General features: G+C 40.9%; 1 protein-coding gene across 1 annotated transcript; it reads right to left on the bottom strand.

Moving 5' to 3' along the window:
• Window positions 1-1,565: 1,565 nt before the first annotated feature.
• On the bottom strand, window positions 1,566-26,212 carry CNN3 (calponin 3). The gene is made up of 7 exons (XM_068406858.1): window positions 26,014-26,212; window positions 6,843-6,964; window positions 6,326-6,392; window positions 4,774-4,911; window positions 4,149-4,265; window positions 3,246-3,392; window positions 1,566-2,677 (listed from the first exon to the last, which is right to left on the bottom strand). The coding sequence occupies exons 1-7, from the start codon at window positions 26,068-26,070 to the stop codon at window positions 2,330-2,332; spliced, it is 996 nt and encodes a 331-aa protein (XP_068262959.1). The 5' UTR covers window positions 26,071-26,212; the 3' UTR covers window positions 1,566-2,329.

The following is a 26,212-nucleotide window of genomic DNA, read 5'->3' as shown; positions in this document are numbered from 1 at the left end:
GGATGTAGGCACAGCTCATGTGGATACCTAGTTACCTCTAGTTCAGGTACTGATGCTTGTCCAAGCCACTTCTGGTATTTCAACATCTGCCCTGTAAAGCAGCCCGGTACTGTGTGGATCCTTCTTTCCTACAGCTAAGGAAGACTGGATTCAGAGGAAGGAAAGGTACTTTTATAACTATATTCCTTAAAAATAGGAGATGGGGACTACTGGTGTCTGTATGCCAGGAAATGACTAAGTATTACAGCTTATTGTTTTAAGCAAGGCAGTTTGCATTTGGTCTAGCTTGGTGTCTGCTTTAGACTCTCACTTAATTCAGTTATGATTCCACTGGATACCTCTATGGATGAAAGAAAACGGGCATACTGAGAACAGTTTGTGTGTTGTTTCCTCTGTTCAAGTACATACATAATAAAGGTGTGCAAGCAGTTTAAAGCACAAGTTTTGGATTCAGAAAGAGCAGGAGGGCATGGTTCAGGCTTTCAAAAAGGGACCCTGCTTTCACCCAAACTATAAAAGCAACAAAGCTTTTGTTATTGATCACAGCACTGCTTTTCAGCATTCAATACCAAAGTTCTAAATTGTTAAATACTATTATTTTGAAGGGGGGAAATAGTTTAGTTCAGGAAGAGCAGGTCTTAACAGATATCTTGGTAATAACTCTCTTGCCTCAGATGCAGGGCTTGGACCAGTGACCTCCAGAGGTCCTTTCAAATTTAAATTCTGTGAAATAAATAAGCTTAAGACTTGTATAGCAGATAGGTCAGCTGAAAGATCTCCACATCACACCCAAAGAAAATAGAAACTAATGGAGCAAAGCACAAACAATTTCTAGTCTTGAGGGAAGAACCTTTACAAGTTCAGAACTCGCAAGTATGAAACATTTTATGTGTTAACATAAATAAGTTTAATCTCAGTAAATACTTTAAAAATACCTTTAATTTTTGTACAAAACCTAGGATCAGCAACAGTGGCCCCAGTGATAGCATGCTCTTTTTTTCTCCTGTTAAAAACAGTCCCGGTAAATTAGTACAGCCTGTCTGCACTCCATGGTGAGGAAGAAAGCATTTTCCACTTAGGAATAAAGCCCTGCTATTGGTAACTAAAGAACTCTGATTGCAGACCAGCACAAAGACAGGGATATCTCTTTACATGCTCTAAAGCAAGGGTGTTTTGAGTTCTCAGAGTAATGGTATGAAGGCTGCAGGCTGAAGCAGAGGCAGCGCTAAATATGTGCAGTTCCTCATCTGCCTTGAGAAAAGGGCAGGGATTTAGTGAACAGCTAAGGATCTCTGGTTGTAACCTCACAGTCACGTAGAGGGGAAGTGAACTCTGCTGTAAAGGAGCTGCGTTCCTTTCCTGGTAAGTCCCTGTCACTCACTCCCAGGAGACTTTTACAAGGTTGTTAGATTAAATCCCATGGAAAAGAAAGAACCCAAGCTGCAACAGACAGCAGTTCTACCTTACCCTTAACACAGGCAAAGGTGATGCTGATTCGGGGATAATTTATGTGGCATCTAATCTTTAAGAATGGTAGCGTAACAAATCAGACTGGATCTTCTACATACCTTTAAGAAAAAATATTTATTTATAAAAATACACTGGGATCAGTTTGAGAAGTGTGGCAATAAATACAGTTCAAGGAAGAAAAAGCATTTCTACATGGATATATTATGGCACAATAAAAGGTAAATGCACCGTCGATCATGGGACTTCTGTTGGCTCAAGACTTTGTACAAGCTCCCTTTTTAGTAAGACAACTATTTCTAAGTTTGGTCAGTGTTTATAATGGAATGAATACACAATCACAAATGCACACTTAGGTCTAATGCAGGACTTGCCATTAGCAAACAATACCTTAGAAACATAGTAATGGTATTTAAATCACTAATGTGATGTCTTAGACTTAATTGGCAAAGATCACATTTAACTTTAAGCATGAAATTCTTTTATATCATCTGGAAAATAGAAAAGCTGTAAATATGTAAAATGAAGGCTTAATGTGGTATGTAAATACCTACTTAAGTAGAGATTGTGAAAATGCATAGCTCCTTATTGGACGATCTGGCTGTACAAGAGCACTCCCCTTTCACAGTATTCCTCTTACTTCATATGCAGTTATTGTTTATGCTGTAGACTACAACTGTTACAGCACTAAAGGCAACTAGACAGGGAAAGGGCAGAGAAAGGAAAAAGGAATGTATGTAAGGCAGTACTTCTTCAGGTACATTAAGCATAGTGTGTAGGAAAGACGGGTAACAATTCCACAAGGCTAGTTTCGTTCTTACTGAATAAAATAATGGACTAATACTGAACTTTTGATGCAAAGCTAATAATCAATGCCCTGGTCACTGTACTGACCATGGTAATCTCTTTGATAGTCATCTTGGTACTCTCCGTGATAGTCATCTGGGTATTCTGCCTGATAATCGCTATCGCTGATTTCTGACCCATTAGTTCCTGTTCCTTGGCTGCCATTATGAATGACGGGTTCTGTTGGTGCAGCACAGTACTTGGGGTCATACACTTGTCGTCCAAGCCCATATACACTCATTCCCTTCTGTGAAGCTACTTTGTTGGTACCCATTTGTAATGAAATAGTTGAGTTATCCACAGGTTGTAATATGTGCTTCTGATCGTAGATGTCTCTCCTGGTACCTGGTGCCAGCATACCAGCCTAATAAAACAGGATTGTAGAGGTTCAGTAAGAAGGTCAAGAGCTGTGGTTACTAGATTTATGATTACAACTAGCACACCTTACTGGAAGTGCTGGAAAGTGGGAATTAAAAGCATAACAAAACATAGCACAGCAGCATGTGTTCACTAGTAGGAAAGTCACAGAAGAATGCCCTTGCAGAAAGGTCCAGTTTATTTCCCTCTTTGGAGAGAATATACTAAGTGTTCAGACTGAGGTAGTGCCCAGGAAGCCATTTCTTTTTTGCTCTGCATAGTTAGTACTTGAAATGAAGTTACTGTTTTCTTCTGGTATAACAGAGTCAGCTGGAAATTTTAGAAGCACCAGGTCATTTTTATGCCTTAAGATACTCAGCACAGAACACACTGGATAGTGATAAGAAATTTAAGTTCTTCAATTGCTGCATAAAAGCACAGCTGAACTGTACCCTCCTGCTGCTGCCAGTTAGACTCTGTTACCGCATGCAACTCTCAGACTCTCCTGTCCCACCGGGCTCTCCCAGGTTGAGAGCTGCATCCCCTCTACGAGCGTCACACACAGTCCTGCTTACCTGGCTGGCTCCTTTGTTAGTGCCCATCTGTAGGCTAATTGTCGTCTGGTCAAATGGCTTATCAGTTTGCATTTTTGGATCGTAGAGGTGTCTTCTAGTTCCGTAAGCAGTCATGCCTGCCTGACTGGCACACTTGTTGGTGCCCATCTTTATTGGGGGAGGGAAGAGGTGGACAGAAAAAGTGATTTGTATTTGTACATCAAGCACAGTCTAAGGAAACGAATATGGTTGGTAACTGTGATGGCTGATAGAAAAAGTAATTACAGTGCTTGCTTTCCTCATGGAGCTTGACCACTACCTGTAATAAATTACTCTTTCTCCATACTGAGCTTCAAAAGGAAAAATAAAGGCAACTGTCATCCTAAGGCAGTTCAGTAACTGGCATTTGCCCAACTGCATGTGCAATTAGAATGGATGTACACATCAAAATGTAATAATTAACTTTTACCCTGGACAGTAATGATTCAATTACACTGCCACAACTTCTCTACCACAGGAATTTTAAGATTTTATGCCAGTTATTTTGGGTTTTGTGACTATTAAGGAAAGTGGAGAGAAAAAAAATCCACTTCTACCATATAAGGAGCTTTAGCTATCCAAAGACTCCTACTTTAAAACTGCTTTAGAGAACAGAGATGGTACTGCTAATATTAGCTGTTCCATTCCTCTTTATCACTCTCATTGCAGATTTAAAACAAACAGAAAAACCTTCCAGGCAGTCACTTGAGCTTATAAAGCCAATCAACTGCTTTCAAGAATTAAAACCTCATACCTCCTTCCATGATAAGAATATATATTGTAATTCCACAGCTGTTTTTGCATAAACAATGTATCAGTTAATCAAAACAAAAAAGTTGTTCTCAAATATAGCGGATTAACTGCAAACTTGAATTTCATACTTACCTGCAGGCCAATTACACTTTGACCAGCTTTTAGTTTTCCCGCATCAAAACTTCGTGCTTGTTTCTCTGCATATTTGACACCAATATCAATTGTAGTATGAAAACCTTTGGTTTTTGCCTGTTTAGGGAGAGGGAAAATAGAGTATTCAGCATTAAAAGTATATTTTCTGCTACCGGAACACTGGCTTTACAGCCCTGACCCTGGGCTCTCAAGTGATGCCACAAGCAGGTTTCTCTCTTATGAGGTGTCAGGGGTGAGAAAAGGTAACAGGTCCCCATGCCATTTGAAGGTGGCACTCCAAAGCTACCCAAGTTATCTCGTCAGAAGGATATTCTGCAGGGATTAGTGTTCTCCTGTGAGCCTCCCCGGTTCCGTGTATGCATACGTAGCTCCAGAGCAAGGCCACCTGCAGACAGGAATCCTAACTCTGAACTCCAAGCCTTCCCCGGAGGCATGAGGTAGGACACAGCCCTCTGAAGTGCAACCTCTGCAGTACCTCAGACTCACAGTAGTATCTGTCCCCTCCTGACAGGCTGTATGCTGTTTTCTGTATTGACATGAGTGGTAAGGGTGCATCTGGACAGGCATGTGGGTTTGTGCCTATTCCAGGGGTACAAATACTTACCAGACCTGCTAGCGCCACGAGAGTAGTCTGTACTTGAGTCATATTTCCATTTTCAAAAAGATCATTTGCTTCAAAAATATCATGTGGCTTCATGCCGTAGACTTGGATGGCTTTGATAAAATTCCCAATGTTCTCCAGCTAAACAGAAACAAAAAAGCCAGTTTTCTACTCAATGTTTCAATTCAGAAACTAAGTAATTTTAAAACTTTCTGGTGTTGGTTGGTTGGTTTGTTTTGCTTGTTTTACACAAGTTCTTTGCCTTCTGCAAACTGGACAAAACAGTTGGTGTGGTTAAGAGTGACTGGTAGGAAGTTTGAGATTATTTTTCATTAGTTTTAATATTGACTTCAGAAATCAATCTAAGGGTTTATCTAGCCTGGCATCTCTCCATCAGTATCAGCTACTTTGTTATAGGGGGCTTTGATGACAAAACTGCCTCAATGTGTCCCTTCCAAGAGAAATCCTAATCTAAAAACTGCTTCAAATGGGAAAATCTGACATGGTGTCCATGCTATTGGACTTCAGCAATTGATAATTTTAAGTAAAATAAAAAATATAACTATGTGGATAGTAAGAACAATTAACTTGGGTTTGAAGGTAGTATCTTGCTCACCTCCTGGGACAAATTCAACTAAGTTTTTGGGGTTTATTAGCACTTTTTAGCGGTGTGCTGTAGAAATTGGAAAGCAAGATGGACTACAAGGAGTAAGGACTGAATCTCATCTTTTCTTCTGAGGTCTTAAAAGGTATTAAAACTTTTTTAAAAAAATAAAAATCCTCCACTGTATTTAGAAGTGTTCAATGCCAGTAAAACAAGAGGCTGACACAGCAATATTAAGCTAGACCCAGTGACACTAAAGGGAGTCAACTCTAACCAGCAACCCTTCCACAGCTTGTTCTAAATGCATGTTGCCTTTGATAGTCCCTTATGGGGGGAAGTGCTAGATAGAGTGCTCAGATGAAATCAATTCTGGATATACTGAAATAAAATACATACTGTAGTTTGCACCATATTGTTTTCTGAGTTCTGTTACACAGCCATTTCTTCTGAGACTGTTCAAGTCCTTTTCCTTCCCATCCTCTCCAGCTGCTTTCTCAGGAGGACACTTCATATAGTGACCTTGAATGACCAGGTACAGGCAAGCTGTTGACCTAACACCTTGCAGCACTGCCCGGATGGAAAACTCCAGTTGTGATATAATAGTTAACAGCTTTTTTTTTTTAACTGGGAAAGAGGCCTTGCTATATAGCTCTATGTTCTTCTTCCATCTGAAATGTCTGTCACCTAACCGCTAAAGCACTACTATTAAATATGTATACTCAGCTGCCACTTGTGAGCCATCTCAGCTATAGATGCTTTCTGTTAAGCGCTCTTCATGTATGCCGTATCGTCAACTGTTGTGTACGTATCACATACAAAACTTGGTGCTATTAAGATTTAAGGTGTACCACACTCAGAGCAAATTTGTTAATACAGAACAAAAGAACTGTTTGGGGGTTGGAGGGGTTAGAGGTGTAGTTTTGGGGGTTTTGTTTGTTTTTTTTTTTTTACCTGGTGCCAATTTAGTTTTGATTGATTAATTTTCTTCACTGATCCTGGCTGCAGCTTATTTATAAGCCTGGGGAGGTGAAAAAAAGGGAAATGCTTAAACAATAAATCTCATCCTTATACCATCTGTGCAGGCATTATATAATATTTTCAGTCATGCTTTATTAGTTGCATTAGTTTCATCAAAATGGTTAATTTTTTTGGTTTATACAGAGTGCCTAGCTCAGATCTCAGGTCTACCAAGTCTAACAGACCATATGAACTTTTGTGTGCCATTTGATTATTATAGAAAAGACTTCACCATTAAATTTAGAAATACTTAGAAATCTTTGCTGAAATATAAAGGAGGCTTAAGTTTTCGTTCTCTTCCATAGTTTCAAAGAAGCTGTCTCCCACCCTACTGTCAGCTGTCTCTGACTATTGTAGTTGATGTGTTTGAAGGGGAGTCTTCAGAAAGTCCCTCCTTAGTTCCTCAAAAGTGGAAAACTGATAAAAATAAGGTTACTTAATAAATGCTTACTCGCATAAGATTATGCCATCTTTTAATCCCAGTTGAAAGTTTGCACCAATGCTCAGCCCTGTAACCTCTTCCATCCAGTTACGCAGATCTTCTTCTATCTGGGGGTCATATTTCAGGGCAATCTGTAACACAAGCAGTTATACAGTTACTTCATGAGTGAAAACTGCAACTCTTTCCCCCCCTCAATCCATTTCCAAGAGTATGCTATAGCATTTATCCAGTAATTTTATTGCTGGATTTTGAACTGTATTTTAAATATCAGAGTAGAGATGTAAGTCCTTTATCCCTTTTACTATAACGTTTATGGCTTTACTAAATGTTTATTTGCAAATAGCGCTTCGAAGCACTTAACACTGCTCCTGTAAGAATTGCTGGAGCTTGTGAACAGTCTTGACAGCTGCAGAGGAACGATTACTTTTTTGAAAAAATATTCTACCCAAGTTGTACTTCAGCAGGAAGTACAGAAGTGAAATAGTGTGTTATGAACACGAGAATTCTGAATTGCCATGCCATCAGTACTACTGCCCAGATGCAGATTTCTACATGGGAACTTTTATATAATAGTTTAGAAGTTATTCAGCTGAAAGTTATGGTGGGTTTGCTTTTTTAGTGAGGTTACGAATAATGGAGATGGCCTAGTAAGTTTTCCCCTTGTTGCTACAACATTAAGAGTTATCTTGCTGGGGATTCTAAGGGTTGTGTGTGTGGCTCTTTTAAACTTAAGCTTCAGTACGCCTGCTATTTCTTTTTTCTCTGGCCTTGCTGGAAGACTCTGATGGAATAAACTGTGATCTCATGTCTTAATTGCAAAGTTACAGCACCGTTACTTTAGAGAGAGAAAACCTGCAATGGTCTTTGAAGTTAAAGGTACCAAACAGAGGCCCAGAGTTATTAGCAAGGTGACTCAAAACTCCTTTTCCAGATGTTCGGATTTCACTACTCAGTGTGTCAGTTTATGCTTCAGTCACTAGAAATCAGTCCATGTGAATGGAATGCTTAAAACGTAAACTTCAACGATGCTGGCAGCTAACGGGGCCCATGCTCCACTCTCTGCCCTTCCTTCCCCTCCCCTGAAGAGACTGAAAAGCAGCTCAGGCTTCCTTCAGCCTAATGCCGTTACTTTTGCAATACTTTTCAGTATTGGCAAGTTGGAGAAAAGGGATTGTATCATTAAAAGCATTGCTATGTTTTCTGCAAACAAACCAAGTTCTCTGAGCACAAGATTTTATGGCGTAAATAAGCTTCACTAGTGCAGAGGTTGGCAACACTTTTCTACCTTCATTACAGGTTGTCCCACATGGGTCAGCGAGCAACACGAGGAAAGAGGGAGCTACCATGAGAAACCTGACAGGCAAGCACGGAATGTACTTGCAGTGTTTCTAATTAACAGAAAATCAGCTCAGCTACTACGTTACTTACAAATTCCTAACTAGAAACTCATGTAAAGCCATTCACACTCAGATCAAAATGTAAATTTCAGAGTTTTTTACATATAGTCTTAGACTTCAGCCCAGAAAGGCCAATATTAGCATCTATTTATACTGCACGAGATTATAATTCCAACCTATCTGAATTACTTGGATAGAGGCAATTGCTACATTTTGGCTAGCGTTAGTAATCCCCAACTTCAAACTGACCAAACTAAAAATTACAGTATTCTGTTCTCTATTTTTCTTCCAAGGGGAATGGAAAATTCCCGTATCTCTGGCTTTACTTCAAAAACTTGTCTGAGTAATACTTGTTTTCCTTAGATTATTTGTAATAGTGGTGCTATGGTGCCTTAGTTACAGGTCAGGATAATGGACTAACCCACTCCCTTATTCACATCTTAAGGTGTAAAATTTTGTGCAGTATTCTGCACAAGATGACAAGTACTTCAGCGCTTCAACCAACGCTGGTCTAAAGTAATCAAGATACCCCCTTTTTCATTAAAAAAGAAAGGAAGAAAGCTCAGGTAATGCTGCCTAGTGTGAGGAACATGTCATGACTACTTTTTTTTTTTTTTTTTTTTTAATCAGACCTTTTGGATATTAGATAGCTAAGATGAGAAGCAGACTAGAAAAACTAGCTGAAGTTCACAGCTCCATAGAGGAAGGTGCTATGAAGCAGCGCAACCACATTCTTCATTTATAGTGATGGTAGTAACAGTAAAGGGTGGGCAGCCCTGTTTCTGAGGGGCTACCAGAAAGGTTAACATCTTGAAGATGGTGTATGAGGAAGCTGGTTATCATCTTTCTCCCTCCTCACCTGGTGATTAGCTTACAAACTACTTTTCATGGCTCTTTTTATTTCCTATGGAAACAAGGCATATGTGATCACAGCCTTAATCTATATCCTCCAGAACATTTGGCAGAACTCAACTAGCATGTTCAAACTTATAAAAGAGCAGCAGTCTTGGACATGACTGAGTTATTTTGTGTGAAAGCAGGTGTTTGTGCAAAAGAGAAAGATCCCAAAACATCCCCAGAAGAATGAAACAGCATCATACTCTTCTTACACATTACAGAACCTACAGAGATCTTACAAAAGTGATCTCGCCTACAAAATCTTACGTGACGTGTACAGACAAGACATACGGTGGATAATGTATTTCTGTACACCAGTTCAAACGAAAAAAAAACAGGATTTGTAGAAAGGCCAGAACTTGGTACGTTCTGATATTCCAGTTAGAAGAGAGCAGACAGTCTGGCCTGGTCATTTATGTGTTGACAGTTCGTGCTATGTTAAAGTTGCTGTTCTAACATGCATGTGGGTACAGAGAGGGGTTAAACTAATCTCTTCCACAGTTCTTTAGTTAGCAGTGTAAGGAGCATTGCTCTTTCTGAAAAGTCAGGCAGTTTCTGTTTCAGTGTAGCTTACAGAAAATGCTAAGTCACAGTTTAGCTGTCCTGCAGCTGGAATTGTCTGGAATACAACTGGAATTGTGCTTCTACAACTAATTTTTTACAACTTCATTTATTTTGAAGTACTGGTAATCACTTTTGTTTTTTAAAAAAGAGGAAATTAAGTCTCTGATCATGCCATCAAGAGACACGTTTTAAAGATCAGATTCTCATCTCCTCCTTCCCTATGTATTTTTTTTTTTTTTTTAAAAAAAAGGAGAGTAAATATGTAAGCCAATAAGAGTGAGAACCCCAAAGACTTCTGCAAGTGTGGCTATTTTAATCTTTCTTGGCAAGTGTATAAAAGAAAAAAAAAAAAGGCAAAAATTTTCCTCATTTAATACTAAGTGCATTCCATATTTGAGATTACAACTGAGCTGAATATTAAATTGCTACCCCCATTGCTTGGGGAACCTACAAGTCATTGGATGGAATTTTATCACTTCTGAAAAATATTTACTTTATGTTGGAGTACTTTCACATATGTTCAATTCCTGAGTTTTTCAAGAGGTTTTAAAGTGTCTTGGGGTATCACTACACAGCCAGAAGTTATGTAACACTAAGTTAGTGCATACTTCATATTTTCCTGATGTCTATCATCAGAGCTGTTCCAGTTTTCCTTTGGTTGCTGTCTACAAGGGGAAGTTGGAAGCTTTGATATAAGTGAAAAAAATTTTATGGCTTTTTCCATTACTACTAATCAACATGCCAACATTTGATCCTTTTTAAGTACTGAACTTTCATGGAAGATATGTAAATCTTACAAGTCCACAGCAAAAGAAAACATCATCTACTGAAGATGAAAGCAGTAGCTAAGCAGCTTCATTCAAAGTATTCATCATCAGTGCCGTGAAAAAAGCTATGGTTTCAGAACACTGTAGAAAAGCTTCAATTATAGCAATGGATATTAAAGATTTTATACAAAAATTTAAAACCAGATAGCAGAAAGCCAATTGTTAATTTCTTACTTTGTTCTGACAAATCTTGAAAGATACATAAAGTTGTAAATGCTACTTTTTTTGTTGATGCTACAGAGATACAGATTTAATAGTTCAAAATATCTTTGAAAGGAAACTAAAGTTTATACAAGTGATCGAAATTATAGGCTGCCTAAGGTTGTGGGAGGAAAAGAGTAGGTGTTACTTGCCTAGTACATGCTCTTGCCTGCTAATAAAGTTTGCAATACGAAAGGGTTGTCTTTGTATTTAGTATAGAAAAAGCTCCACAAAATTTGACGATTAACTGAAAGGCAATTTTTTGAATAATTATACGTAGAAATTTAATAGTTCTACTACAAGTAGTCTTCAGAAGACTGACAGTACACATCACCTCTTTAAGTCACAAGTAAAAAGAGGCTGCAGAAAACTAGGTTTGTATATTACCGTCCTTTTGGACTGGCTTCAAATTTGATTAAATAATTCATCTACTCATTTGCAACTACAGCTGTATAAAACACTGACTTTAGTTAGTTAAAATTCTGCAAAATACTCCAGTTGTATCATCTGAATTTGTGAGGAAGGAGGCAGAAATCTGGAAAACTTCTCCATGCTATAGGAGACCATTTTGAGCTTGATCCTCTTTAATCCCACTTAAGAGCACGTTACATTTGGCTTTTTCCTGAGCTTCACACACATTCGTGCAATTTTAATATATTGCTAAAGGACACAAATTTAAGTTTATCAGGAACTAAAATTTCTCAGATGCTTATTCTGCTTAACAGTGTCTGTCCTGTACATCCAGGATAAAAAGAGTGCCTCATTACTGATGCAGAAGCAGCAGCAAAACCCAGTTATACCAATACCAGTATTTCAGCTAAAAAAAAAAGAAAAAAATATCTTTTTTCAGTATGGTAATCTTCTATTACAGAGAAGTTAAAGTAAACACTACTTCTCTATTACATAAAACCGATGCACTTCAATTGTAGGGCTGGAGTTCTGTTGTCTTTGAGTGGAAGGACGGAGGGGGTAGAACTTGGCACCAAGAAGTCAGTTCTTCCTCTTACTAGGGGATTCCTGTTCTAAATGCCAAGTCTCATCTTTGAATGTCAGATGTAGATAATAACTAGCAGGTGATGTGATATACATACATTTATGCCAATGTATGCCTAAGGCTAGAATCCTTGGGTTAAACTTGATTCTTCTGGCAGCTTCACACCCACTTCTCGCATCTTGTTCTGTTCAGGTAGGACTTTCCTGTTTGGCACCTCTTACAGTGTAAGAACCCTCCCTCCATCTGTAGTACGAGGACAGGAGTCATCACTGTTTTTATCAAGTGTATGGATTCCTGGAAACAAATGAAGTTATGTTGGCCAACTTCAAGTGACATAGGCAGATTATTAAAGTTACTCAACGTGCCTGTAGCATGCTAAGTTTGAGTGATGATGTTAACCAGTATTTCACACCATAAATGACAGCATATGGACCTTCAGTTATCCTTTTATACTAATCTTTTCCAAATTACACAGTACACACTGTACACTAAGGGTGACGTACATGCCAAATCTCCAGTTTAAGAGTTCAGCTGTCTATATTGCTGCTACTCTGGAAAAACACTGTAACAGTATCTCAAGGAAGACTTTAAGCACACTGCGGAGCTTTTTGCAAGTCACCAGGACTAACAAACAGAAAACTTAGTAAGTTAAAAAGCAGGTAAAACCGATAAAACTTTCAAAGTTACCCATCATGTCGCAACAGCTCGTGCTTCATAGTTCTGACAAAACTTTTGACTAGAGCTTCAGGCTTTATGCCCCCACAGCAGGGCTCAAATGTTTAACATGCAGCACGCTGAATTTAAAGTACTAGTAAGCATTTGAAGAAACTGCTCTCTGGTCAAAAGTTTTAAAAGCATGTGCTTGTCAAAGCGAGTGAACAACTCTATCACAGGAACTGTGTTTGTCAACAAAACCTAAGATTTATATACATATAAAAGTGCAGCAAAACAGGTTGTATGTCACTGTTTTCCAAGGTAAATAAAGTACAGGGCCACGTACAGCAAGAGAAATAGCCGGGACTTTACTCCATGATAGTATATGAAGAGGTTACACACATACTTTTTCACCAAAGTGAATACAAAAATAAATAAACTCCTAAGTTTTAGATGTTAATATTCTTCAGTATGGCAGCACATTCATCTCATACTGAATTTAATCCAGGTCTAGCCACGGGTTTTAATATTAATTTTACTTTTACACATTTAGGTCATAAACTACTGAAAACAAATAAAGATAACTAAAGGAAAACTCCAGCTTTTAAGACCTGAAGTTGTACAGTTTAAATTTTAAGCAGCAATTTGTTCCTATATCAACTTTTCCATTTTTCATTAATTCAGAACAGAGTGCAACTGAATTTTTATTGTTTCAGCGGTGCCTACAAACATCCTTTGTATTGAAATAAGTACCACCCTCAGGAGCAATTTGTCTTGCAGAGACCCAAGATACCAATGCTGACACTTCTTTATCGTTTGCTTGATGCTAGTTTGCGATGAGATCTTTCTCCCCGCCTTTTTAAGCCTTTATGATGGTATGGGGAAAGATGAAAGCATAATTATCTTCTGCTATCAAGGCAGAAGCTCTCTTGGAAGCCCTTATCCTCAGAAGTGGGAGTGAGGCAGGCTACATGGCCAGTCCCAAATTATTCTCCAGAATTCCAGCTACTGGTACCTGAACAGCTGTTCATCACCTGCTGTTACAGAACACAGTTCTGAATCTCACAATCTAAAATTTACACAGCAAAACCTCTGGGACAAAAAAATGCTAAGAACTTACTGGTTATGCAGATGACCAAGAAAAAGGCACAGAACAGTAAGAGTTCTTATAAGCAGGAAGAATGGTTTTTCTAGATTTTTTTTGAAATTATACAACTGGGTTAAAACTTTTTGGTTAAATTTCTGTGGTGTGAATAGGTTACTGTACATATCTAATCTTCAGCTTCAGAGCTGAGGGAGAGTGACAAGGACATAATCAGTATTTTTCTGCAGAACAGTTCTAGTTGTCTGCCAACAGAGTGGTTATTTACTCATAGAATACATAAATAGCATACCCTTTAAGTTGAAGCAGAGAACCTAAGACAGTGGGAAACACAAGGTTTTGATTTTTACTGAAAGTGGGTGGGAAGAGGGAGTGACAGGGTACCAAGGGTATTGTCAAGCGGAGCTTCTTGCCATTTGAGCTACCAACTCAATGACCTTTCATCATAAGGACAAATTAAAACTCCTTGTTAATTTCACGTATGTTGACCAGGAGTGCACGCAAAAGCAAATGTCAGTGGGGGCATATTTGTCCACAGAAAACCAAAAGTAAAAGGAATGTAAAAATCCAGATGAAAACCAAAGGGGAAAGTACTTCAAAAACTGAACGCCACCATTAAGTATGCCCTGGTATTTGAACGTGTATTTTTTTTCTGTCATTATGGACTGTTGTACAGAAAGGCAGAGAACACACGGTGTTGACGCTAATATTGAAAGATCTTGCTATATCCTACTATGCCACTTAGCACAAAAATTTTACAGCTGTATCCATTTTGCTTAATATTCAACAGTATTTTTTTGTTACATGTAGCACAATTGATAACTTGCCAACATCTCACTGTTTTCTCTGTAAATCAAAATTTACGCTACAATCTTTAAAGGAGGGACGGATGAGCATTAATCTAAAATTCCTGGCACTCTTCCCATAGGCACCAGTTTAAACTCTGTGAAGTAAGAACAAGCCACGCCTCAAAGTTTCCAAGTCATCTTACAAGTAAGATACCTGTAGTCATGTATGGCGTTTGTTGCCAGATCAGCAGGCTGGAAGAACTAAATGTTGTACTCCCTGGCTGTTCAGTATGATGTTGTGACAGCTTGCAAACTATTCAAGAAGCAAATGCTCGGAGTGCACTAACAACTCGGATGGGCGCCTGCCCTTGGACTGACCGCTGGTTCCCTCTCATTCTCTGCAGCTGTACTGCTGCAACGCTCTCGCTCCTTCAAATCTGGTCTCACAGTTGTTCTCACATTTCTTGTTCTTATCATTTCTTGTCCTAGCCAGAGTTTTCTGGTTTATAACTACAATTCTTCTTAGTCATCAGCTTCTGCTTTCAACTGTAGCACCTTCTGGTCCTGCCACCATACATTATACTCCTTGATGTCAAGTCCCTTTGCACTCTATCTTTAGTCTGTGTACTGCTGAACAGTTTAAATTTCTTCGCAGAGCATGGTTTTAGTAATATTCACTACGTATTCTTTGAAATCATTGCTGTTTTCATTTAAAAAACCACTGGGATATGAAATTTTTTCTCAGTTAAGACAGTGTTGAATGAACCCGAATCAAAAAAGTCTTATTCCCTGATGAGAACAGATTTTCCTTGCTTTGAAACCTGCCCCAGCACGAGCGGCTGGAGCTCTGATCTGACACAGCAAATCTGGGCAGGCTCCGACATCACTAGCAGTGACATCTTCTGCAACGACGTGCTGAGTGCTGCACTGAAAGCACTGGTAACCTGTTGTACTGACAGACTGCTGTGATGCCCAGTTGCTCTTGTTCTGTGGGGAAAAAAAATCTAACAGAACAATCTGGTGCATAAACAGCAAAAACAAAAAAAAAATCTGTAAACAACCTAGTTTTCGGAGTAGTAACCGAGGAAGTGTCTCCCGAGATGACTTCTACCGTAACTCTGGTGGAAAGGTAGTTCTCAAAGACTAGACTGAGCCTGCAAACAGAAATAGTAACATCAGTGTTCACTGTACCTGTCTGAGAGTACTTTTCTAATCTATTGCTACTACAGCAACCCAGGAAATTATATATTCTTTTAAGTTTACTTATTTTTCTCCCCCAATAGAACAGCTTTTAAAATACGTCACGTTGCAAGCAAACTGTATTGTGACTCTGTAGCCCTTCCCCCAGGTCCAACTGTGTTGACAAGTCTTCGAACTTCACCTTCCAAATAGGACCACGTAAATGCGATTGTTTTAGTTTGAGCCTCCACACCTTTTTTCCTTCTCTTCAAACCTTCTTCACTTACCAACAACAGAGGAGTTGTGTTTTACAGCAGCAAGCGGCTAATCAGTAAGTCAAACATACCTCTTGAAAAAGTTAGCTAAAGAAAACTGAAGTTTGTTGATGCAAGCTTTGCTAAGTGTTACTCAAAATGCACATTCCCTCTGCCTCCACCGAAGGCACAGCCCATGCTGCATTTTCTCAGTACCCTTTTCAAAGGTAAACCTCAAGACTCCGCTGGTTTTGCACCTCTTTTGCCCCCACCCAATAAGCTCAGACACTTGACTGCTCACTGTCACTTGTGATCCCAGGCATAGGCTTGACTGGAAAACGAACCAGATGACACAGCAGGTCCCAAGGTAATGGGCATTTCCCAGCTCATAGTGCTCAGTGTTTCCCACTGACTGCTCTGATCATATTTGGTCGCCTGTCAGCCTGCTCCGATTTAATTCCATGAACTCTCACCAGCTGAACAGGCTCACCGAGGTGCCTGTGATAAGTATTCATAAGGAAAATACAGATTTTTCTCATTCTTACCACCACTCCATCCTTGCACAAACTGATTCAATCTGTGGTTTTTGTAATTTAGGTGAAAGACACAATTTCTTGAAGAGCTCTTTAGCTTCTACTAGATAGTAAATTCTGGCTAGATTTATCTTTCATACAGATAGTAGATCAAAATCTCTGAATTCACACATAGCACTTTTTTCTGGTTATTTTCCCCATATCCAGTTTTTTAGCAGAAGCACAAGAAAAGCAGATTTCACACTCTAAGCTTTAGAAGATCTTGCCTATCAGCTGCTTCATACTATTGTTTTAATTCACCACCACCAAAAAAAAATTGGAAGAATGAATTCAGCACAAAGAATGAAACATAGTAATCTGCTTCTGCTGCTCCTTGCCCTCCACCACCCCCTTCCTGGGTATATCTCTGACCGGTTAAAGTTCAGTAGGTGATACACAATGTTGATTATGTTCCAGGAAATGTCCAAAAATATTTTGGATATGGCCACCCAGACAAGTTGTGCTTTAACCACATAAAAAGAGTTATAAGAAAAATATGATCTACAAGTAATGTGATATTAAAAAAAAAAGTGATGACCATAAACACATTAGAAAATGTTTACTTAATTTTCTAATATCTTTAAAGGCCTACCACTGAAATTTAGATTACTGAAGAAAATCTAAGAAAAGTAAGAGTATTTGAAATTTACATAGATCCTAGAGGCAGTTCTATACACATAATAAAATCTATACAGCAGACAGCGGGACAGATATTTTTTAAAAAGTTTATGATTAGACGAACGTCTAGCTCAACTTATTTAATGAAAATGTAGTTTAAGTTACGTAAAAATCAAGCCATAAGCCTTCTATACTGCAGTTTATAAGGAAGTACTACTGTTGGAGGAAAGACAGTCGAACTCCTAAGGAAGAGTTAGGTTACGTGGTGAAGCACCCCGTAGTAACTTCTAAACCAGCGTTGTTCAGCAATTAAGCACGAGCAGAACAAACGGCGCTGCTAGGGGTGGGCAGGGGACACACGCGTACGCTGCATCCCAAACGCTGGATACTGCGAGGTAAGTTGTAGTCTCATTATGCTGCACACCTGAATTCACTGTAGGTTTGAAATACACACGCAGCAGTATGTGCGGGCAACGCTGCGGTACAAATGTCGTGTGAGGCAGGTCCCAATCCTAAATTATTTAAGGTTCCGTTATTCTTCTGTAGAACAAAATGCTCGGGTGCCCTGACTGAACTCTAACTTTGTTAGTTATGTTTTTTTCCAACTCTTTTCCATCCATTCAAAGTTCTTTATCTCTGATGTTTAATCTCACAGCTTTTTTGTTACTTTTTTTTATTAAAACCTGCTAGATTGTTTCAAACAGAAGTACCTTTCCATATCAAACATTTTCAGACCATCATTTATTAATGATAAAGGACGCAATCAAGACAGACCATGGTAAAAAGGCAATAGTCTTTATTTTCTTAGAAAGTTACCTGTACTTTTTGCTTTTGTTGGGGCATGATTAATACAATGATGTCAGCAAGGTAAGGGGATTGCTTCTTGCAAAAATAAGCATTAGTCTTGGAACACTAGATACGTGTCTGAACCACATATGCTTCATTGACTTAACGCTGTATTGACTTTCAGATACAATATATAACGTAACTTCAAATTGATCCCACGCAGTGTTATAAGGTTAACGAAAGCAGCAGCAGCTCAGGCTGGTCAGGTGGTGGGAATCTCAGCAGGAGCTGCAGTGCGGGTCCTGTGCCAGCACATCCTTCCGTGTGGTGTGGACTGGCTGGAGCTGCGACTCCTGCTCGGTCCATGCTCAACACAGAAGGGAAACGTTCTGGTGGGGCCCGTGTTAGCAGCGCGGTAAGAGCTGCCTTTGACCATGAACATTTGAATACAACCAAATCCCTTCCCAAATGCATGTGTCTGTTATGCCTTATCTTTTGCTGGGAAGGCTTCTAGCAGTTAGTCAATTGATTAGGGACAACAGAAAAATACTTTTCAATTAAATTACTCTTATTCAAGCAAAACCAGGAATACTAAGATAATGCTCTTTGTCTATAAATAAGAGGCTCTGGCTTCTTATATCAACAGGAAAGCAATATAACAGGAGAGCTTTCTTAGCAGCAAAGCAAAGTAAGGTTTTTACAGTACTAATGTATGGTTTTACTCTGGGAAGGGCCGTGGTCCAAACATGCAAAGCAGGGCAAGAAGATTTGTTTAGAACCCATGTATAACCCAGCCAGCTAGGACTTGCTGTAGATCAGGTCCTACCTTCATGAAAGCATTTCAGAACAGCAAGGAAGTGCAGAAATATTTAGTTTTTGCCCAAATCTAGGAAAAGACTTGGTGTTCAAATCCTGCAGGGTGTATGCACAAGCCACGTACAGTTTCACTTCACTACACCTCTTAAGGATTACTCTGTAACCAAAAGGATGTCTGCCTAAATAAAGTCCTCAAGAGAAATCCTGTTTAGACCCCAGAAGACCAGGTCAAGACTGGGAAGGGAAGCAGCAAAGGCACTGAACGGTTAAAATCCAGTTTCCAGGAGCGAGCGAGGATCAGTGTCCAAAGCACGTTCAGACTCTCCAGGCTTAAAGCACGCTTGGCCCAGCCACTGGGACTGGGGAAGGCGGACTGGGGAGAGTCCAAACAGGGCACTAGACCGTAGCTGTGACAGCAGCACTTCATGGCTCACTGTAATGGTCTTCTCTTACTGCCAGCTCCTCCAGCGTGACTGATGCCTTCAAGTCTTTGTAATTTATACAGCCAGAATCGTATCTGCTTCAGGTAAGAGATGGTTTTATACAAGTAACAAGAAGTTTAATTATGTGTCCCCTCCTAATATCAACTAAATTCTCCACTGGGTTGGGGGGGGGAAGAAGGAAAAAAAACAAACATAGAACCACCCACCTGAAGAAAGTCAAAACTCTTTTTGAGAAAACCACTGTAATTCAATCTCACTAAATAGAAACAACAACTTAAGTTACTCTGAGGCATTACTGCAAAACCAAAAATATTTACCCCAAAGAGAGCATGTGCTGCTGAATATAGCTATACAAGTTAACAGTTTGTACTTACAAAAAGCATTTTTGAGCAAAAGAGTCCCTCTTAAAGAAAAAAGAAGGATTTTCACATGATCTCACTTAGAAAAAATCTGTTTCAAATTGCCCTACGTGTCCTGGCCTCAAGCCCGTTTTTACTGAAGGCCTTTCCTGTACAGCTCCATAGGGGATGGGAATCTCTACAAAGTTTGCCTTAAAAGGATGTGTCAAATGCACAGTGTGTACGGTGTTATGTAGCTACAGAAGCTAACAATTTAATAAGAGTACAAAGAAGTTTCTATCCTTTATTCTCCAAGGCAAATTATAAATTATTTGGAGGCAAGAAAAAGCCTCCAAATTAATGTTCTTACAAAAAAAAGCCGAGGTGAGAAAAGATCACTGATGTACATTATTCCAAAACAATGCACGCATCCATCCATCTATCTTTTAAGGGTATTGAGTCAGCAACAGGAATATTATAAGTATTTTTCTCTACATTTTAAACTAAGTCTAACTCTGAAACCACACAAAAAGCACATTCATTTGTACATTTTAAACAAGCAAGGATTACTGTAATGCAAATTAAGCTTTTTTGTTTTCTGAGATTACTAATGCCATTTAATTGTTATGACTGTCGAACTCCATTTGCTTTCTTCAGAGGTGTTCTGGCCATAGGAGGTATACTGTGAGCTTGCACGTAAAGGATGCACGACTTGATACTTATCCCACACCCTCAAACATTAACCTCAGCAAGTTTTATGTTTTCCTACCACCAGTAAAAGTTTTAGTAAAAGTTTATTAATCCACCAGAAACAGGGACACTATAATACATTTTATAAATTCATAGAAAGTGCTTTAAATCAGAAAGTGCAGACACAGTGTGCTTCCTAAGGTTAAACATAACAAAAGTTTACAGCACACATCCTCACTCTTAATCTACTTAAGCACCATGCTTTGCTGGTGGCAGCACTGGCAGTTTCTATCTGTGCTGTCCTCGTGCATGCACAGGAGCAGGCTGGTCTAGTGCTCCCACCTCTGCTTTGGTGTTCATGAGGCAGTGGTAGCTAATCCCGGCTGTGCCGTGTCATTCATCACCTCCCTCCTAGGAAAAATGGTGTAAGCCAAGAGACAGAACTGGAAATTACATCCCTCACACAGGGCTTAACACGCAGCAGCGATACGTGCCTCACAGTTCAAGAATGGCTGCGCGCTGTTCCGAGTGATGGTTTGGAGATGGATGAGGACTCCAAAAGACAACTGTCAACTTGGTAATGACATGTCAAGGTTTACCTGGGATTTAAACCATTGAGAAAAAGAAATTAACTCCTGTGTCAGTGGCTGACAGCAATAACTGCCAGATGTCACTAGGGCAGCTGCTTTCACAGGTTTGTTTCATCTCGCCTACTCACCAGTGAAACTGGATAATAGGGTATGTCTACCTAGTGGGGTCATGCAAGGGCTCCCAAAGGCAAGTTTCCTTGTTCATGTGCTTGGGCAAGTGTGCAGAGTAGGCAGTGCTTGGCTCACAAACACAGGAGGAGATGTATCATAGGTATGAACTGTCAACTCAATGCTACATAGGTTTCACCACCATCAGTTTGTACCTGTTAGTAGGTCTACTTATTACTGCTGTAGTATTAATACTTCTGTTGAAGTAGCCGCAGAATTGGTAACCTATACCTGATACATGCTCAAGAGACCAGACTGTCCTGAGATAGTAACAGTGAGAGAGGAAAATGAATTACACACATTGAGACAGAGCAGACACACTGAGGCAGAGAGTAAAGGATGAAGATGAATGGAGACACTGCAGCTAAGATTCTCCACCTCTGGAATACCTTCCTCCTTTAAAAAAAAGCTAACCAAAACATGTAGCTATTGATTACTGCATTAATACCGCTTCTCTATCAATATGGGAACCCTTCACACATGGGATCTTACACTAGAAGGATACAAATTAACAGGTTACTACAGCTTAATAAAGCTAGCGTTTCACTGGGTTTCTTTAAAAAAAGTCCTCCGCAAAATTTCCGCAAAAGGCTAAAATCCTGCTTTGGGAACTGAGGTGGCAAACACGTTCTCAAAGCGTAAGAGGCTTCTGCCCAGAAAAGGAACACTCTGCGATTTGGAAGCAGAGGAAAGCATGGATATTTAGCTAGTAAATGTTAACTTCAAGAGCTATGATCAACTATCAGAAACCATAAATTAACTGCAGCAAACTGAAGCTCAGTGCTTGATCTTGTAAAATCCTTCTCCTATTTCCTCTGAAATTCCCTTTGTAAAATCTCAGTGTCTATATTTCGATCATAATATTTCTGAGAGCACCAAAATATTGGATTTTTAATTTATTCTCCACGCTGAAGATTTGTATCATGGAAAAGGTCATGCAGGCTGATTTTATTTTAAACTAAACACCTGAATTTAATTCAAAACTTATAAGCTAAAGATATTACTTCTTTAACAGCTATATAGACATTTACGTAGAAGAGAATGGGAATGCAGCGATTCTATACTGCCAGTTATTATCACAGAAGATATCCACCTGTACTCTCAAAGTGTAAGTTTTCATTGCCTTTATCCAATAATCTCCATTTTTATTACATAATTCCAGACAACATTAATATAAATACACTTTATTGGAAGCAAACATTCTTACCTTAGGTTCATAAAATTCAGTGAGCAAACCTAAAGGTTTGCTAAAGGAAAATGGTCTACAGGAAGTATGGAAGGGTAGAACAAGTATGTAACAGGAACAGTTACAGTTTAAGATGGAAAAGGGTATTATTACTGTTTTGTAAGGAGGGGTGAGAAAGAGGAAGGAGAGGGCCTAGCAGTCCAACTACAGGTAGCCAAAACTTCATCTGTCTATTAAATCACTAATTAAAATATCTGGAAGTTAATTATTCGAATCTGGTTCCCAGTTAAAAATATTCATAAAAGAGTAATTTCTGGACAAAGCAATTAAATCTGTTTATTTGGCCTGTAGCAAGTGAAATACAGTAAAAGAATTTTCTTGTCAGCAGTTTCAGGAGGAACACAACAATCATATCTAGGACTGGTTAGTATTATTCTCCACAGACTTCAATTCTTTTTCATCAATCCGTATTTGCCCTCCAGAAGGAAAGCAGGAACTACTACTGCCCTCCTGCACACTTGCAAAATGGGAGATATTATGTTTACAGGCTTCATCTGTCTAACAGCCTCTAGTTCAAAAAGTTTGTTTCCCTTCCTTTTCCATATCGCTAGCACTTGACCTTTCAGGGTGGCAGCTGCAGGGACAGACTAGCTCACCTCAGTTACTCTGCTGTCTTTAATAAGTTTGGAAAATGGTACTGACCAGTGCCAGCTTCCTGACCAAGGGATGGCTTGGAAGGAAGGTCAGAGGCTGGAGTGGAGGCATGGGATAGCCAAATGCTACGCAAAGTTTAACTCCCCGTACAGACCATATTTCTGCCCATCCTTCCTTTCACACGGAGATGAAACTGGTAGTCTATCAGACATAAGAGGAGGGAGAAGATAAATGCCTGCCTGATACAAATCCCATTTCCGTGGGAAGGGTGGAGTCACTAGGAAGCAGCTGAATGAACTGGAATCTCTCTTCCTCCTGCCCAGTGTTCCTGTTTGCTCCACACCTTATGCAGCCAGACAATGGAGCAAAAGCTTCTGCTAATTTCTTACCTCCCTCAGTTGTAAATCAGAGACAAATATAACATTAGTTTGTAGCTTTATCCAACTGCATCACCATCTCAAGCCATGCTAACCTCATGTACTGCAGAAACTCTTCCGCTGCTTAAGAAGAAAATTATTTATCGCCTGCAGAAGAAACTATCAATTTCAATCAGCTTAAAGGGCTCCTCAGGGAATATTTGTTTTGGATCAAATATCTTCTGTGATCTCAAGTAAAGAGGGAATCAGCTTCAAAGGGATTACACCAGTTTGACTACCTACACATTTCTCATGCAGACAAGTTTCCTTACAGCTGGGAACCAGTACACAAATTCCATCCTTTCTTTGCAGGAATGAGGAAAAGAGATCCATAACAGAGACCAGACACCTTATCGGTGTGAACTAAGGTAAGGAGCAAAACAAGAGAAGGGTGGAGCCTCAAAAGGACAAAAAAAAAAAAAAGCCCTAAACACCAAACTAAACAAAGATTTTAAGCTTAGAGATGGAATCTTTAACATCAATTAAAAAAAAAATTCTTATAAAGCATCAGGACATGTTATATTCATCTGTTCAAATACCATAGCAAACAAAAGGTCTCTCTGAACACTAATACAATGCCAAATGAGAAAATAAAGAATAAAAACCAAAACCAAGAGACTTCTCTATCCAGCACAGCTGGGCCCTCAGGCAGCACAGCTATCAACACGTCTGTTTTCTGCAGAAAAACACTGCTTGGGGATTAGCACTGGAAATGTCAAACAAGGGTATCTAACATTGACTGTCATTCAAGCAGGGAGGTACCACAGCTACTTATAAACATTACACCAACACCACATTAAAAAAAAACCAAACATAACACAATTGTTTGCACAAAGGTCAGTTTTTAGAAAGTGTGATTAAGCTCAGTACCAAAAAATGATCCACCAAGAGGTGGAAACTACATGTTGTTCTTCAAATCTTTATGAGACCGAAGGATCTGGAAAAAGGAGTTTCTGATCTTTACAGAGACATTGTTCTCTGATCCTCTACAATTATACAGAGAAACAGAAACATTTCTAATGCACAGACCCATGCAAGATACTAGACAGGAGGTATGCCATATCTGTCTATAACATAATTGCTTTGAAATTTGATCTCTTACAGTAAGAGCAACAATCTCAAAGTTCAAAGCTGTATCTTTTGCTGGAATTTTTGTTGTTGGTGGTTTTTTTTTTTTTGCTTGCTTGTTTTTTTTAAAGGGCGTGAGTTCGTTTGTCCTTGGTGCATTTGAATAATTTTTTGTGGCGCTGCTGCACTGACATTTCCAAGGGCTGCAGCAGAAGCCTGCACATGAGTAAACGGAAGCTGCCACAGAACGTCCATCCCTCTGCAATATTTGCATTGAAGAAAGCAGACAAAGTGAAATAACAGGCACTCAGCAGGACAAAATAGAAGACCCTTTGCATAAAGGCGTGAAATACAGCAGTTTCAAACCCTCTGTTACTGCACGGGCTTGGAACAGTTCCTCTCGGGAGGCCCTAAGGAAGCTGATGACAATAAGAAACTGAAAGAAAGAACAAAGAACTTTTTCCCATCTTGTCCCCACAAAGGGATCACTGTTAAGCCTACATGATTCTGTCAATATTTTTAAAGTAGAAGAGCATTTACTTTCTTCCTAATTCACATGCAATAATACACAACATATGTTTTATTGTCTTTTTTCTAGATTGTAACAATGTAGATAAATCACTAAGTTTAGGTGTTGGAAGCAATCGCTTTGGAAGACATTTGGTTACATGATGTCATCAAAGTTTGCATCAGAACCCCACAACCATCCTGAGAAAGCCAGTAAAGAAAAAAAAAAAGTATATTTTGTAAAGTTTCCAACATATTAACTAAGACTTTCTGCATAAATTGTAGCGTTTAAAGTGAACTACTTTTCTCCCTCCTCCCCTTTCTAGGCAGCCACAAGTAAAACAGGATTTGGGGATTTGCTGAAGCCTGAAACCAGACCTGTGTGAAATAACCAGTTACTAAATATCATGTTTAGAATTTAAGCCTGTGAATAAAGACACAGAGCACCAACTTATCCCCAGTTGTTCACCGGTGTAATTTTTATTGCAAAGGTTTTTTTCTCTTACCAGGTAACTGTTCGGTGCAAGGTAACAGCCCGTGTAACAGGACACTGACATAAGCACCTTTTGTGCCACAGAATACGAGAAAAATCAAAGACAAGTCGGAGTAACACAGCGCACAACGGGCGCACACCGCCCGCCGCACCGGCGCGGCTCCTGTCAGCCCTGACCGCTGCGCCGCTCGACACCAGAGCCGGGTGCTGCGACAGGCCCCTGTCCCGGCCGCCCCCGCCCGGCGCCCTCCCTGTAGGGCCGGGAGCTCCGGGAAGGCCCCGCCGGGCCGGGGACCCCCGACCCTCCCCCCCCCCGAGGCGCGGGGCCGGCCGCCCCCGCGCGCCTTTGTGTGCCCCCGCCGGGCGGGGCGGGGCGGGGCCGGGCAGACAATGCGCGGCCTGTGCGGGGCCCGCGCCGATTGGCCGCGCGCCGCCCGTGCCCATGATGTCATGCGGCTGGAATGCGCCGCGCGGGGGGCCGGGACGCGCCGCGCGGCTCATCTGCTCCGCTCCGCTGGGCGCGGGCCGGCACTGCCCACCGCGCCGCTCCGCGCCGAGCCGACCCGCTCTGCCGGCCGCGGCACGGGCTTGGGACGGCTGCAGGCCCCAGCGCCGCACCCCGCCCGGTCCCGGCGGGAGGAGCAGGGACAGCGCCCGCGGGGGCGAGCGGGACGTCCCGTGCCAGGGCTGCCGGCGGGCGCAGGTGCAGCCCGGGAGGCAGCACGAATCGCGGCGCCGCACACGGGCCCGCCCGGCGCTGACAACCCTCCGGTCCCCGCCGCGGCACCAAGTTTCCTGAGCGGTGCCGGGGAGAGCAGCGCAGTCCCGGGGCCGGCGGCGGGAGCATCCTTCCCGTGCCGCCACCGCGCGGGGCGGACGGGGATCCCCACCGGCAGCCGGAGGCAGCAAAGCCCCGCGTCGCGTCGCGTCCCGGTGCGGACAAAGCCCGGCGGAGCCCCGCGCCGCCACCGCCCGTACCTTGTTCTTGACCTCGGCGGAGAGCCCATAGGAGGGCCCCTTGTTGAAGTGGGTCATGTCGGCGGGCTCCCCGCTGCCTGGGGGCGCTGGTCGCAGGCGCTGGCGGCTCCGGGCTGAGGCGAGAGTCCGCCCGCGGCCGCGGAAAGTTCTAGTCCCTCCCTCACGGCCCGGCCCCGCGGTCGCTGGAGCCGCCCGCGCG

This window comes from Nyctibius grandis, chromosome 8 (genome assembly GCF_013368605.1).
Source record: "Nyctibius grandis isolate bNycGra1 chromosome 8, bNycGra1.pri, whole genome shotgun sequence".
Classification (NCBI taxonomy): domain Eukaryota; kingdom Metazoa; phylum Chordata; class Aves; order Nyctibiiformes; family Nyctibiidae; genus Nyctibius; species Nyctibius grandis.
The sequence above is the reverse complement of the archived record's forward strand: the minus strand, read 5'-3'. Positions and strand labels throughout refer to the sequence as shown.